Here is a 26,944-nt window from a genome sequence, read left to right as displayed (position 1 = left end):
TAAAAATGCCTGACGGGGACGTTTCATCGACAGGTAAGGAGGTTTATCCTTCTCCCAGCCAATTGACTAAAACACGCGTGTGATTCTGGAAAGTGCATTTCACAGTCTGCGCTCTTTTGGGGCCCTCGGCCGATCAATTCCAGCTAAATCTTGGAGGTAAATGGTTTACATTTAGAAAGTCATTATTGAACATCTCCCCTTCCTCTTCGTGTCGGGATGTACATAACGAAGTTTGGAGTCATTATAGTCGTTGAATATACTAATCTTGTGATGTTTCCTTTCCCTATCATGTCGTGTTAGGGCTGATGACTCTCACCAGACAATCTCCTCCATTCAGGAGCGGTGCCACCAAGTCTGTCCTTGCTTATCATTAACAATCTGCAAATAAACAGGACAGCATACATTACATCACTCGCAGCTCCATGATCAATTCCAGGAATGTCTTTGAAGCTTTGCTTAATGAACCTACACAGTGGAGCTGTTTTGTGTAGTCATGACATGGGAGCCTCATAATCCAGGACCTTAATGCAAATTCTTCTTCATTGACAATATTGTGAGGTTAGTGAAGAGCAATGGGAATATGCAATAAAAAAAATACACGTAGTGGTTCCAGTCTGAATTAAGGATATTACTCATTAAAGTCACTGCGAAGAACGTGAAAAAAAAAGCCGCTTTCCCACTTCAATTCTTACAGCATATTCTCCCAAGGATGACTCCTGCCAACTGTGCGGACAGTTACTGCACGATGCTTTTACACATCAGACACAAGCTGTCTGTCTGCGCTGCCAGAAAGCAGCCACCCACATGGAGTGAGAAATTTTTAGAGCCAGTCCAGTCGCATACAGTCCCGCCTTTTGATTTTGATACGCGTGATCGCAGTAGATGTACAGCAGGGAAGCGCTGACAAAGTTGGCTTCATCAATCAGTAGTGTCAGCCCAGACCTTTTTATAGCCTCTCCAAGTCCCTGAGAGCCCTAACCCTGTAAAAGTTTATATAGTGTATTGACCATTCTCTACTTGCTTAGCTAATGAAGCCAGCTTGGCCGCAGAGTCTGAGAGGCTGCCACAGAGTCAACACTGCTTCCTATTTGATGACACCTTCCACTAAATTGAAATGTGCTGCTAATGGCGGCGAGTGTTTAAAGAAGAATAAGCCCCGGTAATTGACACAGACCTGACCTCACTCACACAAAGAGAAGGCTGCAAGGTCCTGTGCGGAATATGGTGGAAAGCAGCACCTTAATGCCAGGGCTGTAGGATTTTCATTCAGTCATATATTGCTGCAGCTTATCAACAGTGTCGCATTTTTTTTTCTTTTTCTATAGCAAATCAATAACACACAGCACATACGCCAGATATCCTTGTGCGTCTCCTGTGGGGAATATGCTGTATTGCTGAGCAGACTACTTCACTTTACACACATGCGAGCAGTACATGCACATACAAAGGCAAGAGGGGTCGTTTCATAAGACAACACCTAGTTTTATATGTGGAAAACAAGGAGGACGGCTTCTGAGGCCATGGCAAACAAAACCTGCGAAACACAGCCGCAGTATTCTCTCACAGATACTCGCACACATGAGCATTTGAAGTCAGTGTCTTCATTACCTCCCACAATGAGCCTGGCCTGACTCCTTCAAGCCCCAAACTTCAAAATAAGAAAGCCTTCCATTGTTTTCCAACAACAAACAAGTTCATGACATCTTTTACCATTTTAATATCAGAAGGCTTTGGCCCGGGCTGCAGATGCATTAATATTAAATGAGTGATGCAAAAATATTGAACGCTGTCATGATTCAATATAGACCTCTATAGCTTCTTTGGTAACAATTTGCCCCCTCCTCAAGGACTTTGAGCTCCATGCTCGTGTCTCTGGCTGCATCCAAGGAGACAGACAACTGACTGAGAATTGATGGTCAATGTTTATCCAAGGTGGCTGACCGGCCAGGGCTCTCTAGTTTACTCGTGAATTTTGGGGTTAAATTGCATTTTGGAGAGCACTAGCGCGGCTTTGTCTGGCATGCACAACAGACGCATAGCAGAGAAGCAATGTTACTGCACCAAATTATGAGCCAACTTCTGAATGCTGTTTTAGCCGAGTATAAAGTATAGTCTGTATCATCTTTAATCATGGCGTAATAGTTAAGAGACAGTAGCCCAGATCCTCGTGGACTTCAATATTATAGTGCATATAAAAAATAGACTGACAGCTGTCATGCAGTATAAACATTTGCTTAGATACCATTAATATATAGCCTTATCAATAACGCAAAGTTAGTGCAGCCTGTACAACTGTCACTTTGCAGAGTGGGATAGAAACGGAATTGTTTCCAAGAGGCTGCTGTGCCGGGAAAGCGTGCTATATTTAACAGTAAAATTGATTGGTATGATTCAAAAGACGGACATTTTGATAGAAGCATTGATAATACAGAAGCAGCGGTGAACACATCCTGCTGGACCTATGCTCTTGCTTGCTGCGTGCTTGCGCGCAAACTTCTGAGCCTGCATTATTCATCTCGGCTTCTAAAATGCTACGTCAAGTCGAAATGAAAATATGCCCCAAAAAGAGATGTTGTGCGACTCGTGGATGAGGATCAATCAGATCTTCATTAATGTGATAAATAAAAATACATTTTTGACACATCAGACTCACAAAGACCGGCTGAAGAGGATCTGGGGATCTAACTGCGTAATTGCGCATATTAAAGATGACAGCACAGGCTAAGAAAAAAAATAATAAAGTTTCACCTATAAGCCTTCGATGAAAATAATTAAAATTAAAAGTAAACAACGTGCTAAATAATTACTTAAGTTTCTGGAGACTCGCAACCTCCTTATCAACATTACATAAACTTATCATGGAGCGCTTCACATCCGACACTCGGTCATATTTTCCTGGGATTCCAAATGGGAACGTTACAGGAAACGTTGTAGTTAAATCTCTTTTTTTTCCTGCCCACCGCGAAGTAAATATTATAAAATCATAAAACTCATATAATTGCGAATGAATAGGAGCGCATTCGCGGTTGTTAAAACGCGAAGAAAATATGGATGGCAATGGGGAAGAGCGAGGGGAAGTCGGGAGCAGCAGCGGCGGCAGCAACTGCAGCAGCGCAACAGATCACAACATCACGCCGACAAAGCGAGCCGGATCCCCGGCTTGGCTTGTCCGGTCGCTCCCCTTCGCTGGGTCTCACAGACCGACTGATAGCGCAAGCTCTGTAACGATGTTGACATATTCACACAACACTAGCTGAGGCAGGGTGGTGTTTCACGGCAAAGCCCTTTTGAGTTTCCAAACACCTTTTTATAAGTCTGAAGTCTGTCCCCTCCACCCGACCTGTTAAAACCACGCCTACGCAGCCACACAATTGGTCCGAAAGCGTCAAAGAGCCAATCAAACGGAGCGCAGCTACTCGTAACATGCAACACATCCATACAGTATGAAGCCCTATGGGCCACAGAGGCGCTAGGAAAATCACGGAGCTGGGACCTTACCACCTCTCTCTCTCTCTCTCTCTGGCCGTCAGCGGACTCCTTTCTCTGCACACGTCTTTCTCTGAAATGTGTGTGTGCGCGACAGAGAGAGGAGGAATAAAGTGTGTGTGTGCGTGTGAGGGTGCATGTCCGGAGCAAGTAAAGGCAGGGGGATTATTCGGCGCTATCGAAATATTTCAACACGTCGCCCTCGCTGCAGGACTGAAGCCAATAAGAAGGAACCCATTTTAACAGGAATGCCGATATTGTAAACAGCGGCAGAAGAGAAAGAATGCGCTGCAGTCAATTAAGTGACTCACCCCAGTTGGTTTAATTCGACTAATGTCCGAGAGCCAGCGACACACAGAAAGGTGTCCGATGCGCGTCAACCTCCGAAGAAATTCGGTCTCTCAGCACTCCTGAAGATTAATGGAGAACATTTTTGCATTGGCAGACTTTTGATCAAAATTCGGCAACGGTCTGTAGAGATTCCCCCAGCAACTTCTGAGAAACAGTGGATGCTTGTTCCTGCCGCGTTGAAGGAGGAATTCCCAAAGCTTTCCAACTTCAGATTTATTTTTTTTCTCTTTTTTTATTTTGTCCCCATTTGCAGCTCTTGTACGTACGCTCCACTGTTGTAAGAAACATTGTGCTTCATCCGACCAGTCGTCTACATTTGTTGCCTGCACTTGGATGAACTTCCTGATGAGAGATCCAGTCATACAAGGATCAAGTATGGCATATCATCCGTTTATACCTCACCGGGGTCCGGAATTTGCCATGAGTGCAATGCTGGGTCACCAGCCTCCCTTCTTCCCGGCCCTGGCTCTCCCTCCCAGCGGCTCCCTGTCTCTGCCGGGCGCCTTAGGAAAGCCGATCATGGACCAGCTCATGGGAGCCGCGGAGACCGGTCTCCACTTCTCCTCGCTGGGGCACCAGGCTGCGGCCGCCCACCTCAGGCCTCTGAAAACTCTGGAGCCTGAGGAAGAGGTGGAGGACGACCCAAAAGTTCACCTGGAAGCCAAGGAGCTTTGGGAACTTTTCCACAAGAGGGGCACGGAGATGGTGATCACAAAATCCGGAAGGTGAAATATATATATATATATATATTTTTTTTAGTGTGTGTGTGTTTTCTTTCCACGTATAGAATATCAGGCACACAGGCAGCACATGACATTACGCTATTTTTGATTTATAAACATTTGTGAAATTATGTAATGCTACGTTCTTGGACAAATTTATGATCATTAAACATACGTTAGCAGCATTACTCACTGATAAATATTATGTAAATAGAACTTTTATTGCATGACGATGTATTTCCCCTACAAGATAAAAAATATATATAATAACAGGTCTAAAAACTATCCATTAAAAGTTAGATGTTTTTAGTTTCATAGAGAAAACGAGGCCCAATCTGTAGATAAAGCGTTGCAGAGATCTCGTGTGTTCATACAACCTGCAGCAAAGTCAGAGGTCCGTGGTCACAAATATGGATTTCATGGTGGGATATACAACACAATGGAAGGCATTATGGATATAGCTGTTATTAATATTATTAGGCCTCCCATTACATTAGATTTGAACTCCAAAGATCTATACACTAGTCTAGATGTGAAAAATGTGGCTCGACTGTAATCCTCGTGTTATTTTTATGCCTCCCTTTGGCAAACGTGCAGTTGCCTTCGTGTAAATGTCAATTTTGTGCGTAAAGCTCTGACCAAATTATTTTCGTCATCTTGGTAGTGTCAGTACGCAAAGATGGCTGCTGTGTGTATGCCTCTCGGTGCATTAAAAATGAGGCACAAGTCATTAGGCGTTTATTAAGAGTTCAAATAAATTTATTTACTTGCTGCACAGAATAGTCACACACTTTTTTTTTACTCAGATTTTTTGGCAGATACACGAGCTTGGTTTGTTTTTTATTTGCATAGTTCGCACATTTGGATCGTCTAAGAATAGTGCAGCTTTGTTACACTCCTTGATTTGCCACAACACCGGTGCTTACGATTTGTTTTTCCCCCACCACAGGCGGATGTTCCCTCCGTTCAAAGTGAGGTGCACTGGTCTGGACAAGAAGGCCAAGTACATACTCTTGATGGATATAGTTGCAGCCGACGACTGCAGGTACAAGTTTCATAACTCCCGCTGGATGGTGGCAGGAAAGGCCGACCCCGAAATGCCAAAGAGGATGTACATTCACCCGGACAGTCCGGCTACCGGCGAACAGTGGATGTCAAAAGTCGTCAATTTTCACAAACTCAAGCTGACAAACAACATCTCTGACAAGCATGGATTTGTAAGTTCAACTAATGTATGTCAATTTTCCTATTTATCAACTTTACCGTTTTAGCATACACACTGTGTCAATGATTTTGTCTGTATTTTATTTTAATTGCCACCTCACAATTCTTTGTTGCCGAGTCACAAAATATACAAATTAAAAATGCCATTACGTTGAAGTAATGTTTTTTTTTAATTATCTCGTGCAAATAAGTGTTATAATAATTAAGACAGACATAAATTTGGATTTGTCAATTTTTCCATAAATTAACGTTTGACTTCAAAACGACATTTTAACAAATGTGTGACATTTTCTGTAACGTGGCATTTAAACCGTGCGCAAACATTTTTTATCGCGACCTTTTTCCCCCCTATATACATAATTAATTATCTGATGACTGTGTGTGTTGCAGACTATTCTAAACTCGATGCACAAATATCAGCCTCGATTCCACATCGTGAGGGCCAACGACATCCTCAAACTACCATACAGTACCTTCAGGACTTATGTTTTTCCCGAAACGGACTTCATTGCCGTGACGGCTTATCAGAACGACAAGGTAAGCACAATTATTGCTCAGAGGCCTTGTGTTGTATCCTGGATATATTCTCGGATAGAGCTGGTTCGTCCATTGCCCTGTCACAAGCGCTCTCCTCTCTGCCTTCCACTCTCCGCACCATTTTGTTGTCATAAAATATGAAAGACGTCATATTTGTGTGAGGCTGAGAGAGTGAGGTATCATAGTGGGGGTGATGTTGCGAGTAAGTGCCACATTCACCAGCCTGTGGTAGGAAAGTCATAATTCGGAGGAATGTTATACAGGTTATCTTCCTTTTATTTAATCACGTGGAACGGATTTGGCACGGATCCAGACTCCCTTTCTCCCCTTGTGTGTGTGTGTGTGTGTGTGTGTGTGTGTGTGTGTGTGTGTGTGTGTGTGTGTGTGTCAAACGGGTAAGGGGCTGAGAAATGAGGAAACAAATAGGGGCAAATCTTTGAGGTTGAAGGGAGGGAAAAAAGTTGGGGCATTTTGTGAGAGACCCTGTCTGTCTGCAGGGTAACATTTTTTTTTTTTTTTTTTCCTCAAAAAATAATAACAATCATCAAAGAAACTATTTGAAACTGTTGGCGAACGATGACACCGGAGTAAAGTTTTGAAAAAGTTAAAAACAAAGCAACTTATCATGGGAAGACGTCCCAGTGGACGGCCTCCTGTGGTCGTTTTGCGCCAGTGTGTTTCGTTCAACGTGTGTTTCATCTGTGAAACCCAAAATAATTTACTGCAACCTGCAACTTTGGGATGTGGTGCTGCATGCTCAGTGGGCTGTTGTAAAATCGCGTTTAAACTGATCGCGAATCAGAACATTTTACTTCTACTTACTCACTAACATTTACGCACGTTTTCATTCATTTCAGATAACCCAGCTGAAAATCGACCACAACCCATTTGCCAAAGGATTCCGTGACACAGGCAATGGGAGAAGGGAAAAGAGGTAAGAAAAAAGGGAAATTGCGTTGAGAGAAAAAAAAAAAGAAAAAGAAAAAAAAAAGATTAAGGCTTGCGCGAAGACAGACAATGATCTTGCCGGATTAAATCTGCGTCTAAACTTCCACTGTGACCCGTAGGGAGATTAGCTCATCACACATTTTAATCAAATAGCTTAATAGGCGAGAATTCACTGTAATTGTTAAAGCGTGGAACAGGAATAAATACATTGTCTAAATTCTCTTCTGCATCATTCATCGTGCTGCTGATATTGTTTCTGACCTGACAACTGTGACCTCCACCTATAATAACCTGGGTACTTGTGCACAGGAAACAGCTGGCGCTGCAATCCATGCGTTCATACGAGGAGCAGCAGAAAAAGGAAAACGGGGCTTCTGACGACTCTTCTGGAGAGCAGGCCTCCTTTAAGTGCTTCGGCCAGGCCTCATCCCCCGCCGTGTCTACGGTGGGCCCCCCACACCTGAAAGGTAGGCCCACAGACCCCACCGTCTGTCACAGCTCGATCACAAGTCGTGCATCAAGTCGTAAAATTTCTACGGAGGCCAGATTCTAACAAAATATACGCAAAGAGTTGGATATGAGTAAAGTTTATTAATGTAAATGAAAAGCAGACCATTTATATTCAATCCATCCACAGTGGGGAAATTAACAGAGCAGCCATCTGCCTTTACTATCTAATTGAGATTAGACATCGCGAAAAATGAATATCCTCGCTAATTGGTGGCACAATAATCTCCGCGGAGACAACATATTTATCTGCTGCTAATGGTTTTTGGATGATGTGCAAAAATAAATTCAAACTAAATTCAAAAATATAACTATCGTGACAATTAGCAGTAAACACTCGAACGCCACTGGAAATAATCGTAAACTTTATCCATGTTTCGGCTCTTGAACCGAGTTAGTGCATCTTGTTGATCACATGTCGTCTCCAATTGTGCAATAAGTGTCCTACACGTTAATTTTCTATTTCTCTTCTGAGGGCTGTATGGCAGAAAATTGGAGTAATTATTTTCACGAATTAATGGTGTGCAGAAAGACAACTGACTGTTCAACTCCTCCTCTTACATCTACAGATTTCTGTGACAGCGACGAGGACAGCGACGATGAGAGCAAAGATGGACACAATAAAGATGGCCCGGACTCCAGCAAGATTTCAACTACCACGGAGGACGGGAAGGATCATGAGGCGAGCCCGGCTAAGGGGCATCCCTTTAGTAACAGTGACTCTGGCAGGATCCGCGAAAGCGGTCACAGGACTGAGAAAAGTCAGGCAGACTCACGACAGAGCCCCATCACTGTCATCTCTAGTACCACCCGCTCTGGAGAAGACCTCAAGAGCCCGAACCTGGATCAGCCCAAAACGGACGAATGTAGGTCACTAAACAAGGACAGTTTCATGCCTTTGACTGTTCAGACTGACAGCCCGCACATAGGCCACAACCACTTGCATAATTTTGGATTTCCAACAGGCCTCACGGGACAACAGTTTTTCAATCACCTGGGGAGCGCGCATCCGTTTCTTCTGCACCCCAGTCAGTTCAATATGGGAGGTGCATTTTCAAACATGGCCGCGGGCATGGGACCACTATTGGCAGCAGTGTCCTCGGGAGGGGTGAGCACCATGGACACGACTAGCATGGCATCCCCTCAGCAAAGCTTGGCGGGGGCGCCGGGCCTTCCCTTTCATCTGCAGCAACATGTCTTGGCATCGCAGGTAAAACCTGTTTTCTTTGGCCTATAGTTCCAGCTCTGCATAGAGCACATGTTGTATTGGATGTACAGTATAGCAGACTAGGCCTCGGAGGCCCATGTGGCAGATTTAATACGTCAGAAATGGAAATACATTTAAAGTTCAATAACTTCATTTATGTGTGTTTTAAACAAATTTGAGAGAGAGAGGATGTTCGTGTGGATATTGTTTCTGCAGTTTGTGTATTTTGTTTTATTAGTATTCCGAGTAAAGCAAGGCAGCTGCATTTAAACTGCATTTGTCTAGAGACCAAGTTTTATTGTTTTTCTCTTGGAGCTGTTGTTGTTGTTGTTGTGGATATCAGCATAACTATCAGTTTTTAAGAAAAAATAGACAGAGACCACCTTGCAACAGCTAGACCTGTTAAGCAATCTTTTGATATAAGCTCATTAAGTCTGATGTCTTAGAGCTACAATGAAAATGCCTAAATGACTCAGAGAGGGAAACACGACTAGTTTTAAAAGACAATAAAAGCGTCCTTTTTCCCCCTATTGAAGTCAAAACATTTGTTACACCTGAAGCTGCTCTTAACACCAGGAATTAACATTGGCATTACATTTTTTTTTTTTTTTTTGAAAAAGCACCAGCGATGTTGTTATGGTTTACCTGCAGCATATTTTGTTAGGAACAGGGTTTGTAATGATTGCGTGTGAATGGAAGCAGAAAGCACGACGCGCTGATTCTCGCAGGTCATTGTTTAGGATACGTGAAAGTAAAACTAAGTGACGCTGAACGATTGTTTTCACGCATTAGTTTCACATCAGGAAGTGTAGTCGTAGTTTTTGGCACGTATGCGCGTTTGACCGGTGCGGCAATGCGCGCTGTCAATATGATACCGAATTTGTGGTTCACACTTCGCTTCTCTGTTTATCCGCAGGGCCTTGCCATGTCGCCGTTTGGCAGTTTGTTCCCCTATCCGTACACTTACATGGCAGCAGCCGCGGCAGCGTCGTCCGCCGCCTCTTCCTCGGTGCACCGGCACCCTTTCCTGAACGCGGTGCGCCCCCGACTCAGGTACAGCCCCTACTCCATCCCCATGACGGTACCGGACAGCACTCTCCTCACTACCGCCATGCCCTCCATGACAAGCAGCGGGGGCGACCTGAAAGGGGACGGCATCGTCCCGGCGAGCCCGGTGTCTGCCGTCACCCTGGATTCCACGTCGGAGGTGACCAGTCACTCGTCCACATTATCCTCCGGGTCGGTCTCCATGTCCCCAAAAACTTGCACCGAGAAAGACGCGGCCAACGAGCTTCAGAGCATCCAGCGCCTGGTCAGTGGACTCGACTCAAATCAGGACAGGCCACGGAGCGGATCCCCTTAGGATTTTTCCCCCCCTTTTCTTTTCAAACACACCACCTGCTTCTCGTTTCGTTGTTGTCCTGAAAAATGTTGACGGCGATGAAGACTTTAGGAGGGCTCCTCCTAGGTTCATGCAGATTTTAAAAGAAAAAGAAAAAAAAAAGAAAAAAAAACTAAAATCGTGAACTGTTGGACTTTTTAGTTTCTGAAATGCACTTTGTTTAATACACATCTGATATGTATATGTCTTTCTTTCTTTTCTTTTCTTTCTTTTTTTTTTTGTTAAGTTAAACAACACTTATCCTGTCATTTGAATACCGTACAAGTATTGAAACTGAAACGTTGGCATGGGTGTGACTTACAGATTTAGGAGAAGTTGCTGCTGTGTCCTGTCTCCTAACTTTATTGTACACAAGGGGAAATGTGTTTTAATATGCACTCTGAAACTGATTCGACTTCTTTGAATTCACTACCGTTTGAACTACCTTTTAAGGACTGCTGTATTTTGTCGTACACCATTAATTGACTGAACAAACGTTGCATGCCCCCCCAAAAAACAAATTTTAACGCGAAAAGGCAACTTAAAAAAGTATTGAAAATATCCAGTTTTTACCAGAATTAGCTGCCGAAAATCAGGCTGTCGGTTTTTTTTTAGAACCAAATTTCTTTTTCTTTATGCCTTTTCGAAATCAGACTAGGCCAAATAAAAAAAAAAATGGTGCTCCGGGACAAAACTATGACCCCAAGCATGCGTAATTTATCCCAAACATGGCAAAGGGAAGCAGAAATTGAAAGTAAATATTAAAAAAATAATAATAATAAAGTAAAAGGTAGTATTGATCATCGGTGTAAATAGGGATATATAAGATATTTATGTAATTATTTCATATTGTTATTGCGTGTAAATACAACGGAGTAGTTTGTTTCTAGGGATCTGTTCTTAATTTATTGTCGATATATCAGTGTAAAGATAGTTTGTGGGCTATTATCCTTTTGTTGCCATGTGCATTTATACCCCCCTCCCAGTCCCCCCCCCTTTTTAAAATATGGACTCTTCCCAAATATCCACTGAGCTAGTTATTCACACTCACGTGCCATTGTATTTTTCACTTGTTGTCCCCGTGTGTGAAGTGCTACTGTTTAAAACAAATGGAAAAAGCGACGACGCACTGCACCAATGGCTTGAATTTTTCTTTTTCTATTTCTTTATTTTTTTTCTTTTGGAGAAAAGTAAAAGAAGTGTTGTTGAAGTGTGACAAAAGTGGACATTTTTTTTCCTGTTCTTATTAAAACACTTCGCGAACCTGATCGTAAAAGCGCCGCATAATCGAAAAAAAAATATGAAGGTTTATTTTGTGTTTCTTAAGTTGTCAGTGGGATATGTTGTATTGGAGTTATGTCTAGTTTACAACATCGACATCGTGTTCTTGAAAGTTTCAATAAAACATTGAAATGCCATTTCTCAGTGCGTGTCACTCACTTCATCCAATTAAAGGGCTGGAAGCCGTTCTTTAAATTCGCTTGGAAGTCCGAGGCTGTGCAGCCTTGCGCAAAAGTTGCTGCCACCGTGTTTATGCTCGGTTTGGGGAGGTGAGGAAAGTCTCTTTGAACACGGCCTAGACGGTCCGCATGAGTTCACTGAAGTGGGCAAAGAGTCCAATTAAGATAACTCAAGGCGAAGTTAAGACCCCCGAAACCCTCCCGGTTCCAGATATCATACCTGAGACGCCTACCTGGGCAGGGTGACCATAATTGACCGTTTTTTTATTGGTCTTATTGGCGTCAGCTCCAAAGAAAACATATGTATATATATAGCAAATTGAGGAGTTTTATAATGAACTGTGGGAAATGTGGCGATTTATAAAACCCTGACATGTGTGCGGATGTTATATCTAAAACCCAGGTCCGTATTTGTTTTTGCTGAACTGAAAAAAAGCAACTTGACTCAAATGAGTGGGTTTATTCAAGTTTCGGAGACAGGACCCGCGTGGATTTGGCACCACTGCCGGCGCAGCATCACACGCTGGAGAAGTGTTACTTTCGGCCAGAGCAGAGACCTGACTGCACCTCGTGCCGTGAGTTTATCAACACCATATCTTTATTTGTATATAGTCTGGTTAATGTGTAGCGAACATGGCGCTAGTGAATAGGTGTAATCACGATACAAACTGTCTCAATTGGCCTGTCTTATTGCTCACCTGGCGCCTTCGCGGGGCATATCTTCCATTTTATTGCACGGAAGGCGACAATGCGTCTGTGATCGTGCCCCCGCATACGACGCCCCCACGCGGCCTCGCAGCGCCGGTCTGGTAACCGCACAGGATGAACGGAGCAAAGGACACATCCTGGGTGAGAGCTCACCGAGGGGACACCGATAAAGCGATAAAGTTGTTGGGCTTGGTCACGCAGCTACTGTAAATTCTATAATGCGCGGCACTTAATGGCTAATAAAGGAAAGAGTAATCATCCGGCTCCACGCAACAACAACAACAACAACAACAACAGCAACAGATAAAAACAAATGTCTGGAAATATATTTGAATTGGAATCTACATTATCTCCCCGTGGCGGTTTAACATAATGAGTCCACATGGTGAGCCACAGATATGGAAATATGAGGCAAAGGTAGCCTACTAACCCTTTAGTTATTGAGAATAAAATGTTCCATTGGCTTGTAGTTCCTCTATCAAATCTGTTTCTTTTGTCTGAATAATTAATATAAGGCGCATTGAAGTGAAACTGCCTCCTCACATCTCGGAGCACCTGCTCAGAGCGCACGAGTAAATTAAATATAAAGTTAACATTTACCCTCGACTCATGACAAGTTAGGCGGCAGGCTGCCTTTCCCTCACTGGATTTCCAACATCGGCTTGGCTGAGAAGTTTGCTTTTACCCAAGAGTATGTCACGGGCCAGTTGCGCCATCTAGTGGCAGTAAATCACGAACAACTATATGAAAAAAATTCACTGTTTCTCTTTTTTAACTTCAGCCTTGCATCATTGGAGAGTCTCGTAAATCAGTTTCTGGCAGAACATTTATCATCTGTTCAATGAAAACGGTGGTCACCTGCAGATTTATGTAATGTATTTACAGCCCAGCTTGTTTTCCCACGATGAAGTGGTCCACTTAAATCATTTGTCCGGTGTCAATGCTCCATGCATATCTAAAGTATTTTCTAGAAAATGGAATAATAGTTGCACACCTTGGGGGTTTGGGCTTGCAAAATATCACTGAGAAGCTTAAGAGGGATTAATTTTATTTTTTATATTTTAAAGCAGCTTCGAAAATCCAAATCGTTTAATAGCTGAACTTTGCTGAGATGTTTTTGTTTATATTTTTTCTTAAATGCAACTTTTACTAATTTCCCCCACAAGTTGAAATGATTTGCATAGTAGGTGCAGAAAGCAAGTGCAGATTTGTTTCTACTCTACAAACATTAAAAAAAAAAAAAAAAAACTTTTAAGGTCGAGAGCATCATTGGTAAAAATTTTGCATCAGTTGTCAAAATTGTCCAAGTTTTGTAGATCAAAGAGCATTCCAAGAATGTGTTCCAACACGATCGGATCTGAGACGTTGCCGAGAACATCACAGTTTACACTAGAGGTAGAAGGTGCGTCACATGAACTCGTTGATTTTTTTAAATGTGTCTCTAGGGTCGTGAGAGACCGTAGATTTAACTGGTTTTCAGTCACAAAATAAATCTGATATCAGACGTCCTCATCGTGTCTGGGGATCACAGACAGTACATTTGATTCCTCGGTGTGTGGCATTCCCGTCTTCGGCGCTTCCTTTCACTTTTAGTTCAAGTAACTGAAATCTGTCAGAGGTTTCTTATTAAAGGCATTAAAGCAGTCACATAATGATGTGCTGTAAATTTCCATTTTATACATTTGTGCCGTTAAGGTTTATAACCACACGCGTATAAAACACTTACACATAGAAATTATAGGCTGTAAACCGAATACCTGAAGTTATGGTGACTTAACCTAAACTAAACTAAAACTTTTTTTTTTCTCCCAGGGGCAATGGTGGCTCATATTTGAACAATTTCCACTGATGAATGATAATTACAGAATTGAAGTTTTTATTTTATGAATAAAATAATGTGTAGTGGTGACAGTCTTCTTGGCAGAGCAGCAGTGGAAATCTACTGTTCTCAACATAATCCTTTTGAGTTGAGATTCTCCTTTTGTGTAAATGCTTCCCCATGCATTTACATTGTGTGCATATGTTTTTTTTGTTTGTTTGTTTGTTTGTTTCTTAAATTTGCAACACAAATTCTTGTAATTACATATGTTATCTCATCAAATTTTACTGTTGGGCATTTTTAAACACAATTAAACAGATGCACTACACTATAAACAATTAACTGGTCCACATGGATAGTCAAGTGGGTCACTGGCATATTAAGAAAAATGTCCTTATAGTGAGTTATTTATTCATTCATTCATCAAGTCACAACCATGCATTTTCTTTTCCTGAATGAGTGCAACATGGGCACAACATTCGTTGTCTACATCAGTGACTGGCACCTTAACGGCTCCACGTCTGTCATTCTCTCAAATGTACTGACAAGACTAAGACCGTGCAAAAAAGAAAGAAAGAAAGAAAGTCATGCTAGAAAAAAAGAGAAAAACTATAGATTATCGTGCATTATAAATATAGACAGAAATCGTGCAGATCCTGACAAAATGGCTAAGAAGAAAACCGATGCATACATCCAGACAAGAGACATGCTTTGATGTTAGAAGAAAGAGGCTGAAATAGAAATTGCACTGACACGTCCATAAAACTATGGGTTGAGGGTTATGGGATTAGTTTTTACTGCCTTGGAAGCTTGTCCTTTTATAACGTGGCAGTGCCATCTAGTGTCCAAGGAACATTACTACATCTAAAAGTTTGATAGAGACAAAACATTTAATTGAAGTTGTTCAAGCACCAACGTTCAACTCAGCAAGAGTCAGGGAACAAAGTTTTCCTCCTCAGGTTTGAAGGACTAAAATTTTATCTTCTAAAACTGCAAAATAAAGAGATGCATTGATCTCAGTGTGCAACATCAAATGTGAAGCACATGCCACCTTGAGAGTGCTGACAGTCGTTTCACTCCTGTTCTTAATGACAAGCAATTATTTTCTGTTGACTTGTCCTTTGTGCGAGAATACAGGGAGGCACATAAGCTGTTGTTCTATAATCATCCAGAGTTAAAGTGAAAAGGGTGCAGCGGTAAGCTATAAAATATAAGTGCTAGAAAGGCTGAAAAGGCAGTCGTGGATTGGTTAGGATGCATACCAAAATACCTTCTGTGGTCCGACTCTTTGTGGACCAGTCTCTGGTGCATGTCAATCAACTCGGACTTTAACAAAAAAATAAATAAATAAAAGTAAAAATTGTCTGTCTTTTATGCAGCTGTCCAACAAAACCAAAAATAATGTTTAAAAACAAACAAACAAAAAAAAAAAAACGGCTCTGTCTAAGTTGGAATAAATCTATGTTGGGACCAGCTTGTTGTCAAACATATTGGATGTTACACAGAGTGCAGCAGTTCAACAGCATTCCTAAGGCATCCAGGATTTCTTTTTTCATCAGATTTACTTTGCAGTAGTGTAGAACATATTCCCAAATAATGTTTTTTTTTTAATTAAGCTGCTGTTTATAGGGCTTAAAGCAAATTCATTTTCACACTTATTGGATGAAAGAGACATTAGAATTCTCTCAAAAGGTGGGAGTGCAAGGCTGCATTTGTCAAAAAAACATTTTAATAATAAAAGCAACGATAAAAGTCTGTGACGCGACCAAAGCGAGATGAAATACAGTGATGCGTTTGTTTTCCATTTTGCGTCAAACCCTGACGGCGTGTGCGAACTTGTGATGTGACACAGGGCAGAGGAGCGAGGAGGTTTCAGACGGCTTATTTTCAGAGTAGTATCTGGTTTTGGAAAGTGAGTTTTGAGAAGGCTACGCCTTTTGGTGCATTCATTTTGGTATTTTGCAGAGAAGCTCTGGTTTTTCTGTCAAATACCAGAACCTTACCAGAAGTTGTTTCTGTCTTTTTTCTCTTCTAAAACCAGGGTCAACTCAATGTGGACTCCACTGGATATAAATTCACGACACATCTATGTTGATATGGTGGGAAAATACTTAAGTCTCAAGGACAAACATCTGTTAACAGATGGGTTTTGGTTTAGCTTTTAAAGTTACAAGATCAAACTTACTCCCTGAAGAAAAATTATTGTTGTGAATATTATTTAAATTCACTTGGTAATTCTCTTCCTGTTGATTTGAGAGTAATACTATCATTTAATTTGTGTAACCTGCCACTGAAATAAGATACAAATCACACTGTATAAGATGTTCCCTGGCTGGTTACGTAAGTTGCTGCCCAAAGAAAAAACCAACACCGCACGCCAAGAATAAACAAAACCTTAAACAGAAGGTGACACTGAAACTCCCGGCTCCCAAAAAAAAGTTGCCGAGTGAAAACGTGATTTCTACCCGTGCGATTGTTTGTTTTTAGAGGGGGAAAAAGCCCCCAGGAAGGAGCGAATCGGACTTCGCCGCTGTGTGAAGCTGCAGCTCAAAATATCACCTCAGAGGATAAAGTTACGCTGTTCAGAGGCGTTTGCAGCTCACTGACATGCCCGCTTGTCAGTCAATTAAATTCTCCATTTCTGTTGCTGTCAGCCCTAATTCTACTCCATCACAATGCGATGCCCCGGAGCTGTCGAGGAGGTTTGTTATGGCTTGCTCCAGAACGCGATGGTGCAACAATCTGTGTCCACATCGTATTACAGACTGTAGTGGGTAGGATTTTTATGTCTGAGATGACACCCTAGCACAGTTGTGCCGGGTCACGTCATTTGTACTCAAAAGAGGAAGCTGCACATCTATTTATTTCAACTAAATACGTGCATTCAGCTTTAAGACTTTTATGATCTTCTGTGACGGATAAATATACTGATAAATATACAGTATTATTATAATTTTGCATTCAATATATACATATATATATACACACATATATATACATATATATACACACATATATATACATATATATACACACATATATATATATACACACATATATATACACACACATATATACACACACATATATACACACACATATATACACACACATATATACACACACATATATATACACATATATATATATATATCCTTTATCACTTTACTAAAGTATGTTGGATTCATGTCAATGTGTGTTTAAAGAAATTTAATATATATATAAAGAGAGAGAGAGAGAAAATGTCTAATCAAGCAAAGATTTTGCAAAACTCTTCATGCATGTTGATATTTTGTGTTGATTATGAAAGGATTTATTCTGTAGGGCGTTTTATAGCATCCTTCCAAACTACCACCTAAACTACTTCACCACTATCGTTCCAGAATATATCAATTTGATCTTCAAAATAAATAAAATCACTTGGTTTCCGACACGCGCTGCAAAACTCGAGGACTCTATTGAATAACAGCACAACATAATATATGTAGCTTTTTCAACACCGCTATGTAGTACGTATATGCCCGACATCTGCAAACCCTAAAAGTAGACTGCCAGATGGATAGGAAAGCCAGGCCACATGTGTGGTACCCGTATGCCGTGTGAGCCATGATACATTGTTTGCACATGCAAAACCCGCCGCTGCTCCGTTGTCTTCGGCTAAATGGGTTCTTTACATGCTCTTCACTCATTCAAGTTTCTTAAGTAGAAGCCCTGGGTCCAGCCGCAAGAATCCCTGCGCCCGAGAGAGGACGTTTAATCTCGACCATCGGATGGAAGTTTAAATGAGCTGTGGGTGAACAGGAGAAGACAGCCAAGTCTCCCTTTCGCGGGCCTAATAGCCCCCACCGTCAGCGGCACTTCATACACAACCGCTGGCGGGCAGATTAGAAAGAAGGCTCACCACAAACACAGGCACACACACCAGTAAACATGCTAGCGGATTCGGGGGCATACATGCACACGTGACCGTTTGATGTACATCAAGCAAACGCACAAATTGTGATAAGCGCGTAAAAAAATCTAGACACACATGTGTGTCCTTTTTTTTTGTGACAGCAGCCTGTCTTCGCGGCCTAGTCGTTCCATCTTTGTAAAATGATATCACATTTACAGGTTATCCTTTTTCCTAGAGGATAGTACTTTTTGCTTCTCATATGCTCATCCATCATCTATCTGCGGCATGAAGCCTGTGATGGGGAGGCGCACATCCTCTTCATGCAGCAACATCCATTATGGGCCGTAACGCCATAGGAACACATGTTAACACTTGCATCTGGGCACAGGTGGAGCCCTCTGTTGGCTATAGGGTAATTGTATGTACGAATACTAGCAGTCAAAACTTCAACTTGTGCAAAAATGCCAATGCCACGCTGTGATAGTACTCCATTAAATGTTACATTTCTAGACTGCTAGAGAGCCTGTATTTCATTCAATAAAATTCAACAACTTTTAGGTCGAATTAGAGGTTATTATTTTTAACAACTTGTCATTTCTTCAGGGCTGTTTCTAGTGATTGATGCATGTTTTGTCAGGGCAAGAGCCCAGCCCGAAAAAATGAAAACTGAACTGATCACACTTACAAGGAAGAGCTGCAAATCCTGACGTTTGACAAAAAAACAAAACAGAAAAAAAACACACAATAACCAGAAAAGGTTCATTTTCTCCCAGTCGTCTCATTGTTGCATTTAATTCATGTGAAACCATCATGAATTCTTTATATGTTGTGCATATAAAATCTTAATTTAGATTAAGTCGTAAAGTAAATAGTAGTAAGTGAAAAAAAACATGAGCCTGAAGATAAAAAATACTTAAGGGTATTGAGGTATAGTATTGAGGAAATGTAATTATACATACCAGGGTTATATACAATCATGAACTCTCTAACCCTTAGAAGGGCACAATCATAAAGGTTTTCTAGTATAGCAATGAAAAAAGATCATTAGTTCCATACCATTTCTTCTGCAAAATCCATCAACGAGTGTGTGCAGAGCAGAAACGAGAAAAACATAATAGACAGCGATCAAAGGACGAAGAAAAGCCAAAAATGCTCTTAGTACATTAAGTGCTCCAGTCACAACCGCTGTTTTCCCCACTGTCATTGAAATGCACACTATTGCATAACTTTGCACAATTATCACTGCATAATATTGCACAATACTCCTGTTGCCACCCTGTAATAATGCACCATTATGCTGTATTTATATTTTTATATACTGCATGTTGCTTTAAATGGTATGTTTTGTGAAGTAGTTCTCTCTGTACATCGAGCACTGATGGGGAGCTGCACACCATAATGTCATTGTACTTCTTTGTGCAATGCCAATAAAGAACATACCATCTTTATTTGACTCTTAGATTTACCCATGTTTGTCTGGCAGCAATGTTGCGAATATTTCCCTGAGAAATCCAGAGCAGCATTAAAAAAAAAAAAACATTTGATGGAAATACGCGAGGCCACAAACACACCTCCAAAAAAACGTTTGCCAATTACTGCCAAATATGAAAACTGGCAGACGTTGATCTGCCTTGTTCTCACTGCATTTCCTCTCTGTGTTTAGGACCATTGTCTCGCTGAATGCTGAAATGTTGTGATGCGTTTTACTGAAACTGAGCACGCTGCATGCTTCTGTAAAACAAAACCTTTCCTGCTGCCTCCATCAGAAGTGGAGTCATCAGTAAAGGGTGGCGCGCCAGTTCTGTTGCCATGCATGCATGTCCAAGCCACAACAGAGCCACCATGTTTGACCGATGAGGTGAGAATCCTCAGGTTCTGATCTCCTCCATTTTCTCTTCCTCTTTTTGACATATGTTTGTTTGCATTTCATCGGTTCGTGCAACTTTGTTCCAGAACTGTGCTGGTTTCTTTCTTACTCTGAATTATTATTATTATTATTATTTATTTATTTATTTTTTTGCAAACTGCAACTGGCCAGTCTGTTTTTAAGGCTCACTAAAGTTTTGATGTGAATTCTCTGAGCTTACGGTATGTGCTCTTGATGAAATCTTTGCTTGATTGTTGACAAGCCATGGTGGAACTTTATGTCTAAACGCTATACTTGAATTTCTAAATAGTAATTACCTACTAGTTTATCTTTGCACATCATGCACATCGTCCTTGTGAATTGCGCAGCATGTGTCAAAAAGAGTTAGACATTGTTAATTAAATACTGATGTAATTAAAGCTGAGCCTTCTATATAGTTACTTCACATTGAAATAAATAAATCTGGACTGTGTACTATATTCTTGCTGCTATGAGGTGTGGTGCTGAAGTTATAAATACTCGTTGCCTCATTCTCTTTGAGAGCAGTTTGACTGAAGTTGCTGCAGGGATTTTATCATTGAAACCCACATCACAGACAAATATTGCACAATCATAAAACACAAAAAACAAAACAAAAAAAACAAACGTCCAATTAAGGACGCACGCATAGAAGAAAAAACAGGAACAACCAGTTCCGCTCCTTGAAGCTACCCGTGAATGACTAACAAACACCAAACAAAGATCCTGCACTTACAACTGAACAACTCTCCCATTCTGAAGTAAAACGCACTCTTTTCACTAGGGAGTGTGACATGCTGCGGGCTGTTTCCCAGGGCGGGAACACAGAACCACAACACCTGTGAGGACGCACTGCGCTGGCTCATTCGTCGCCATAGTGACGTTTCATTTTCTGCGTGACTGTAACTATTTAACAATCTGTGTTAATAATCTTCCCTCACACGCTCCATATAATTGGTTATAATTATGTGTGAATTGACAGACGTTTTGACGTATTGATGCAGTAGATGACTTGTCTGGTGCCCTGTACCCAGCCGTGTGGTTGGACCTGTGCACCGCAAGCATAGTCTAGTACAAAGCACCAAAATACTTGAGGAACTCAGGATTTAATAACCTGGTGTACAGCATTCTGCAGGAATAAAGTGCATGCGATGGTGATAGACAGCAAGCAGACACATTGAAAAAGTGGAAGTCCTATGGTGCAGGATCAGGACGCAGTTGTTCTGGTCTTCAGGGAGCATGATGTAGATGTGGAATAAAACAGCAGCGGGGGCACTGGACTCAGTACCGGGAGTACAGCAGCTTGTCCATGAGGAGTATATGGAAGGACAGCATTGACCTATGAGTGTGCCAAGTCACTTCCTGTCTATTGCTGTCTGATGCCACCACAGAATTATAAAAGAATGTGGGGATCACCCCACAGCAAGGCTCTAAGTGGACTCCATCCTGTGTCGTCTCCCTGATGTTCACCAGTGCAATCAGTAGGACATACATTATCTCTGTAGGCATGTTGGCAGTGAAGTGGAGGTACTTCTGGCGACGCCACTATTCTGTATTAATCCTTCTCTACGTGAGTGATGCACCCAGCCACAACCGAGTGGTTGCAAATCATCTCAGTAAAGTCACGAAGTCGGTACTGGATCCTCACAGCGCTTTCTTCTCCCTCGAGGTGTGAGAGAGATCCGTGGAGGCGGCAGATGACAGCAACACCCAAGCCGGTGAATGGCTGGCAGGCATGCTGGAACGCATCCGAAGTTGAGCTCAGCGGCGTGGATGGTGTTACACAGAGAGGCCGTGCGGCATGCCTCACATCGCGCCCCTTTCTAAACACTGGTTTCTCGTCGGCATTGCAAGCTTATCTGTTTTATTAGCAACAGTTAATAACGTCTCTTTGATGCAAGCTGCCTGATTCCCTTTCTGAAGCTCCGTTTCCTCAACTTTCCAGGTCTTTCCCAGGAAGCAGCCGGCTGATCCACCGAAGCCACGGTTACAAAAGGAGCAAGACGATTCAAATAAGTCCACACAAATATGCGTGTTGACGGATGCTGCGGTAACAAGCTGTCCCACATTTATGTAAAAAGGAATCACAAAAAGCCACACAATGTCAGAGCTACGGGACGTAATTAGCTAATAATATCAAATATGTGTATCTGTCACTGGCAGATTTATTTCTCAGTGGAGTAAAAGAAGAATTCACAATGGGTTCACTAAGTGTAAGCACATTCTGGCTGTCATAAAAAAGAAGTCATATTACTTCTGTGTCCTCTGTAAAAGCTGCAACTAAAACTTGCACCTAATGTGAGCTTCCATCCCAAAGCCCATACGTACACTGATCAGCCACAACATTATGACCGCTGACAGGAGAAGTGACTTAACACTGACCATCTTGTAACAATTCACTGTTCTCTACTGGGAAACTTTTGGACCTGGCCTGCAAACTCAGACATGCATCATCCACCTGGACCAGACCAGGCACACCGGCCCCACAGCAATGACACTCCTTGATGCCAGCAGCCATCCCCAGCAGGATTCAGCCTGACGCAGACACGCACGCAACTCAAAACAACATGAAACAGCACAAGGTGTTGACGTGGCCTCCAAAATCCCTAGATCCCCGAAACGGATCAAGTATCTGTGGGATGAACTGGAACAAGTCTGATCCACAGAGGCCCCTCCCATCAACACATAGGACTCAAAGTCCCCCACTAACATCATCCTGTTACCAGACACCACAGGACACCCTCAGAAGACCTATGTCCGTTTTCTGATGAGACACAAGTGTTTCGGAGGCACAAGGGAGACGGACGCGACATTAGGCAGGCCTGATTGGTGTATATGAAACATGCACAGATAAATAAATAAAGGACAAGGCGACTTTGTTTGGTGATGGAAGTGTCCAGTCAAGGCGTCTCTTTTGTAATGCCGTGCATTCAGCTCGCCGGTGGTGCCGACAGTACAGCGACAGGGCAGTGGAAATAAATTAAACAAGTGTTGACATGAAAGCCATTCACAGAGTGGAAAAACCCCTGCAATAAAAAGGACGCTAAAAATAAAGCTTCTCTTCGCGTTGTAGTCTTCCCTATGGTGGATTAATAAAGGATAACATAATGTTTAGAAGAGCTAAAGCTTGGCAGGTGGTGCTTTGCTGTAGCTGGTTATTAACAAATAGCACTGGAGATATAGCTTTAGTAAATAAAACTTCCATCTTGTTATCGAGATCTCTACTTTCCATCCCTACTGAAAGCCTACAGCATAGACATGTGTGTAAACCAGCCCAAAATTAACAATATTTCAAATATGAGTGTGTGTACAAAAAGAAAGACTTTTTACATTTTACTTCTAACACTGTCAAAATCTGTAATTTAGGTGCAACATTTGACACGGATCCCAGTATTTTGTGTTTTTCAGATTTCCCACAAAATCCGTTTTCGATTTCAAATATTCCCCACCCGTGTTTTGTCAGGTTTTCTACAAAAGCGGCAGCCAACTCGTGCAACAGTGCTGGCCTCCTCCCTACAGAGAGCAGAGCTGCAAGTCAGACGCGTCACCCACAGTTCTACGGATAAACAGATTCATTTACATAACTGACCCAACAATTATACACACTGAAACGCTGTCTGATCTCACCACTCTCGCGTCTTCTTGCCCTTACATCACGATAACAAATAACAATGCAGAAAGAAAAGCAACCTACAGTGATGCAACGGTATTTGTTTGTGTAAAACAGATGTGAGTATGACTGGTGAAGTGATGAGGATTCAAAAGGACCTCTGATTCTCTATGGTGTTTTGACAATACTAATGTAATCCAATAGATGAAATGAGAGAAACTATGCCAAACTAGAGCACTCATACTACATCACTGCTCCACCACAGTAAACACTCTTGAGCAGGGGTCTTTAATGTTTTTTTTCAGGGCAAGGATCCCCACACTGATTAAGTTGGGACCCCCTACCTACTATATGTGTTCTATATTAAATTCGGCCTAGTGCTATTTATAAATATACATTATTATAATTATGCATTCAGTATGAAGCTATTCAAATAACACACAGGTTCGAATATTCTTTTTTTTTTTATTTGATACATGTGCAACCGTAGGGTGTCCTTGCAACTGCTGTAAACACAAACATACCTACATATATCATGCACTTTTAGCTTCTCTTCTGCTAATGCTGCAGTTTGTGTTCGCGGGGCCTACTGTGTACAGGAGGCTTAAATTGACAGGTCTCGGCTAGTGTTTGTGCTGAGTGAAATGGTGCGCTGTTGAGACAGCTCCTGTATCGCTGAATGAAATAAGTGCTAACTGAAAGATAACGTCTTCTGCCTCCATTTATCCCTTTACTACAATATGGTGGATTCATGTTGAAAGAGATAAGACATTAGGGGGAAAAATTGTGGGTAAAAATAAAAAAAAATATATATATATAAACATATATATAAAAATGTTTAATCAACCAAAGACTTTACGACCCATCCTGCAGTACCGCTGCGGACTCCCTAGGGGGCGCAGACCCCCTGTTGAAGCCCTATGTTCTTGAGTATCTCTTCCTGTGCTTAAATTTATCCAATTTTCAATGCAAGTCCTTAACATTTTCTGTAGAGACGTCACACCTCCCACCCTCTCTATGTATCCCAGCTCAGCCAAAAGAGAAAATTTAAGGAACTGATTCAATTATTTGCGTGCATGTTCTCAAAAGGTGTTTCGCTACTACAGCCTCACAAACATTACGGTCACAGACCTGAAAGTATTCGCTGCCAAACAGCATGTTCATGTGAGTTAGAAGAAGAGAGTGTGTGCATCTTGGTGTGCAGAGAGTGGAATATTCCGAGAGCCATGGCCAAAGTAAGGCAGCAGGTTACCTAGGAAACCGTAGGTGAATTCTTTCTTCTATAGTTTAATGGCTGCTTCCAAACAGCTTTTCAGGGCATTATCCTATTATACCCTTTCGACAGAACGGTTGCTAAAATAATTCGCTGAACCGTTCTTCAAATGCCTGAGGTTGTGTTGCTGCCACCTTCTGGTGTTTTCTCCTTTAGACTCATTTCATCCATTCATTCATTTAAGCTGTCTTCTTGTCCCTCCTACCTTCACACCACAGTGCTGCGTATCTGGACCAGTCTTTGCATTGCAACCTGAAATTTCTGCATGCCACACACAAAAGTGCAGACGTGAATTGATCTCATATCAAGGTTCCTACACCAAGAACCGTTCCCACTCTCCAGTTTTTCTATTCACTATGCCTCTGTGTTCATAATTCAGTGTTCCCTTCTGCGTTTCTGTTTTTATTGGTTTGTTTTCCCAGCTCGTCCAAATCCTAATTTCTAGCAATGCTAATGTGTTGAGGACACGGGTTAGACCAGACTGAAATATTTCAAACAGAGAAAAACTGATCAGGCTTAATTTCAAGATAATAATAGATGGAAACACTTTTTCCCTCCACAAAATTTAATTTTCAACATATTATTAATTTTTTTTCCGTGATGCGTTATACGGGTCAATATTTGGAACAATTCTCTACCAAGTTCTCCTCCCAGGTGCATTGAGGAAGCCTAAAGACAGATGTGCGTCTCAGTTCCAGCTTTTATCTTTATCTGTACCTGCAGCCCGTTTCATCCCTTTTATGGCCTTAAAAATAACTTCCCAGGGTCCACTCTTCCATTCTTAGACACACCAAAGGGCCAAAAAGAGAGGCGAATGAAAAAACAAATTCATAATTTCTGGATTTGACAGGGCCATAATTCGTGCATTTGAACATGTCAAAGTTGAAGGTGCTTTGACCCCACCGAAGTGAGATGTGATGGCGCACAGGCCTGCAGGGTGTGCGACTGTGGCCCTGGCTGGAGCAGACCACACTGCATGATTCCCATGCTCATTACCTCGGCTCGGTAGGTGGCTTGGCGCCTGCATATGCGCTGGTGATAATGGCAACGTGTCTGCGTGTGTGAATGTGTAGTTTGAAGGCTCAGTACGTTTTCCTCTCTCTTATAAAACTCAATGCCATCCTAGAGTCCACGTCACCAAACAGGTCTGAGGGGGTAATTACAGCCATATCTGCATCAAACAACGGGACGACGTATTTACTGATAACACCCACGCTTCATTCAGCTTTGTGGCTATAACCCCTGAAAGCTTTGTGTTCGTGTGCTGTGTGTTTACTTATTATAATCCAAGTTTACCGGGTTAATTTAACAGTCAAGTGTCCTGGCGTCTAAAGGGAAAAGTAATTTCATGTGATTACGTAAATGAAGAAAATGCAATGTTCTTATGCACACACACACACACACACACACACACACACACACATGGACAATAACAAACAAAGAGAACAAAGTTTTAAGTTTTCTTAAAAAGTTAAATAACTAATCTGTAGATAGCAAAAACGGCAATAAAAATTTTAAATTATTACAGTTAATTATTTGGATTAGAAATACAATGTGTGCAACAGATACTTTTTGTAATAATGAAAACAAATTTTAAAATCCATCAGTACAAAGAGGCTTCTGTCTAGCCTGATTCTGCATATTAATATGTAGTTATTATTCCACGTATTTTACATAAATGTTATTATTAAATGTTTTTTTTTTTCTAATCAGGGTTGACTGCCTTAAAGTGCATGAATATTTACAATGTTCTCAACGATAAATCCAGTTTGGTTCCCCATTTTTGCTAATATTTGCTGCCTCACAATACATTTTCCACTGTGTCGCTAAACCAAGTAAACTGCAATTTTGTTCAGGACAATCGGAGCCCTGGCCTCCCCGAACTACTGCTGCCAAAATAAAATAAACGTGTGCAAAAGAAGCTAAAGTTG

General features: G+C 41.7%; 1 protein-coding gene across 3 annotated transcripts; it reads left to right on the top strand.

Annotated features, from left to right (window-relative positions):
- The first annotated feature begins 3,453 nt into the window (after positions 1-3,453).
- tbx3a (T-box transcription factor 3a) lies at positions 3,454-11,781 on the top strand. 3 transcript variants are annotated; one of them, XM_047570750.1, is made up of 8 exons: positions 3,454-4,562; positions 5,509-5,791; positions 6,174-6,320; positions 7,178-7,254; positions 7,578-7,735; positions 8,345-8,641; positions 8,741-8,985; positions 9,899-11,781. In XM_047570750.1, the coding sequence occupies exons 1-8, from the start codon at positions 4,171-4,173 to the stop codon at positions 10,343-10,345; spliced, it is 2,046 nt and encodes a 681-aa protein (XP_047426706.1). In that variant the 5' UTR covers positions 3,454-4,170; the 3' UTR covers positions 10,346-11,781. The 3 variants fall into 3 exon arrangements, with proteins under 3 accessions (XP_047426706.1, XP_047426704.1, XP_047426703.1); XM_047570748.1 differs by having other exon boundaries at positions 5,509-5,776; positions 8,345-8,985; XM_047570747.1 differs by having other exon boundaries at positions 8,345-8,985.
- Positions 11,782-26,944: the final 15,163 nt, after the last annotated feature.

This window comes from Mugil cephalus, chromosome 19, assembly GCF_022458985.1.
Source record: "Mugil cephalus isolate CIBA_MC_2020 chromosome 19, CIBA_Mcephalus_1.1, whole genome shotgun sequence".
NCBI lineage: Eukaryota > Metazoa > Chordata > Actinopteri > Mugiliformes > Mugilidae > Mugil > Mugil cephalus.
This window is presented reverse-complemented; position numbering and strand designations above follow the sequence as displayed.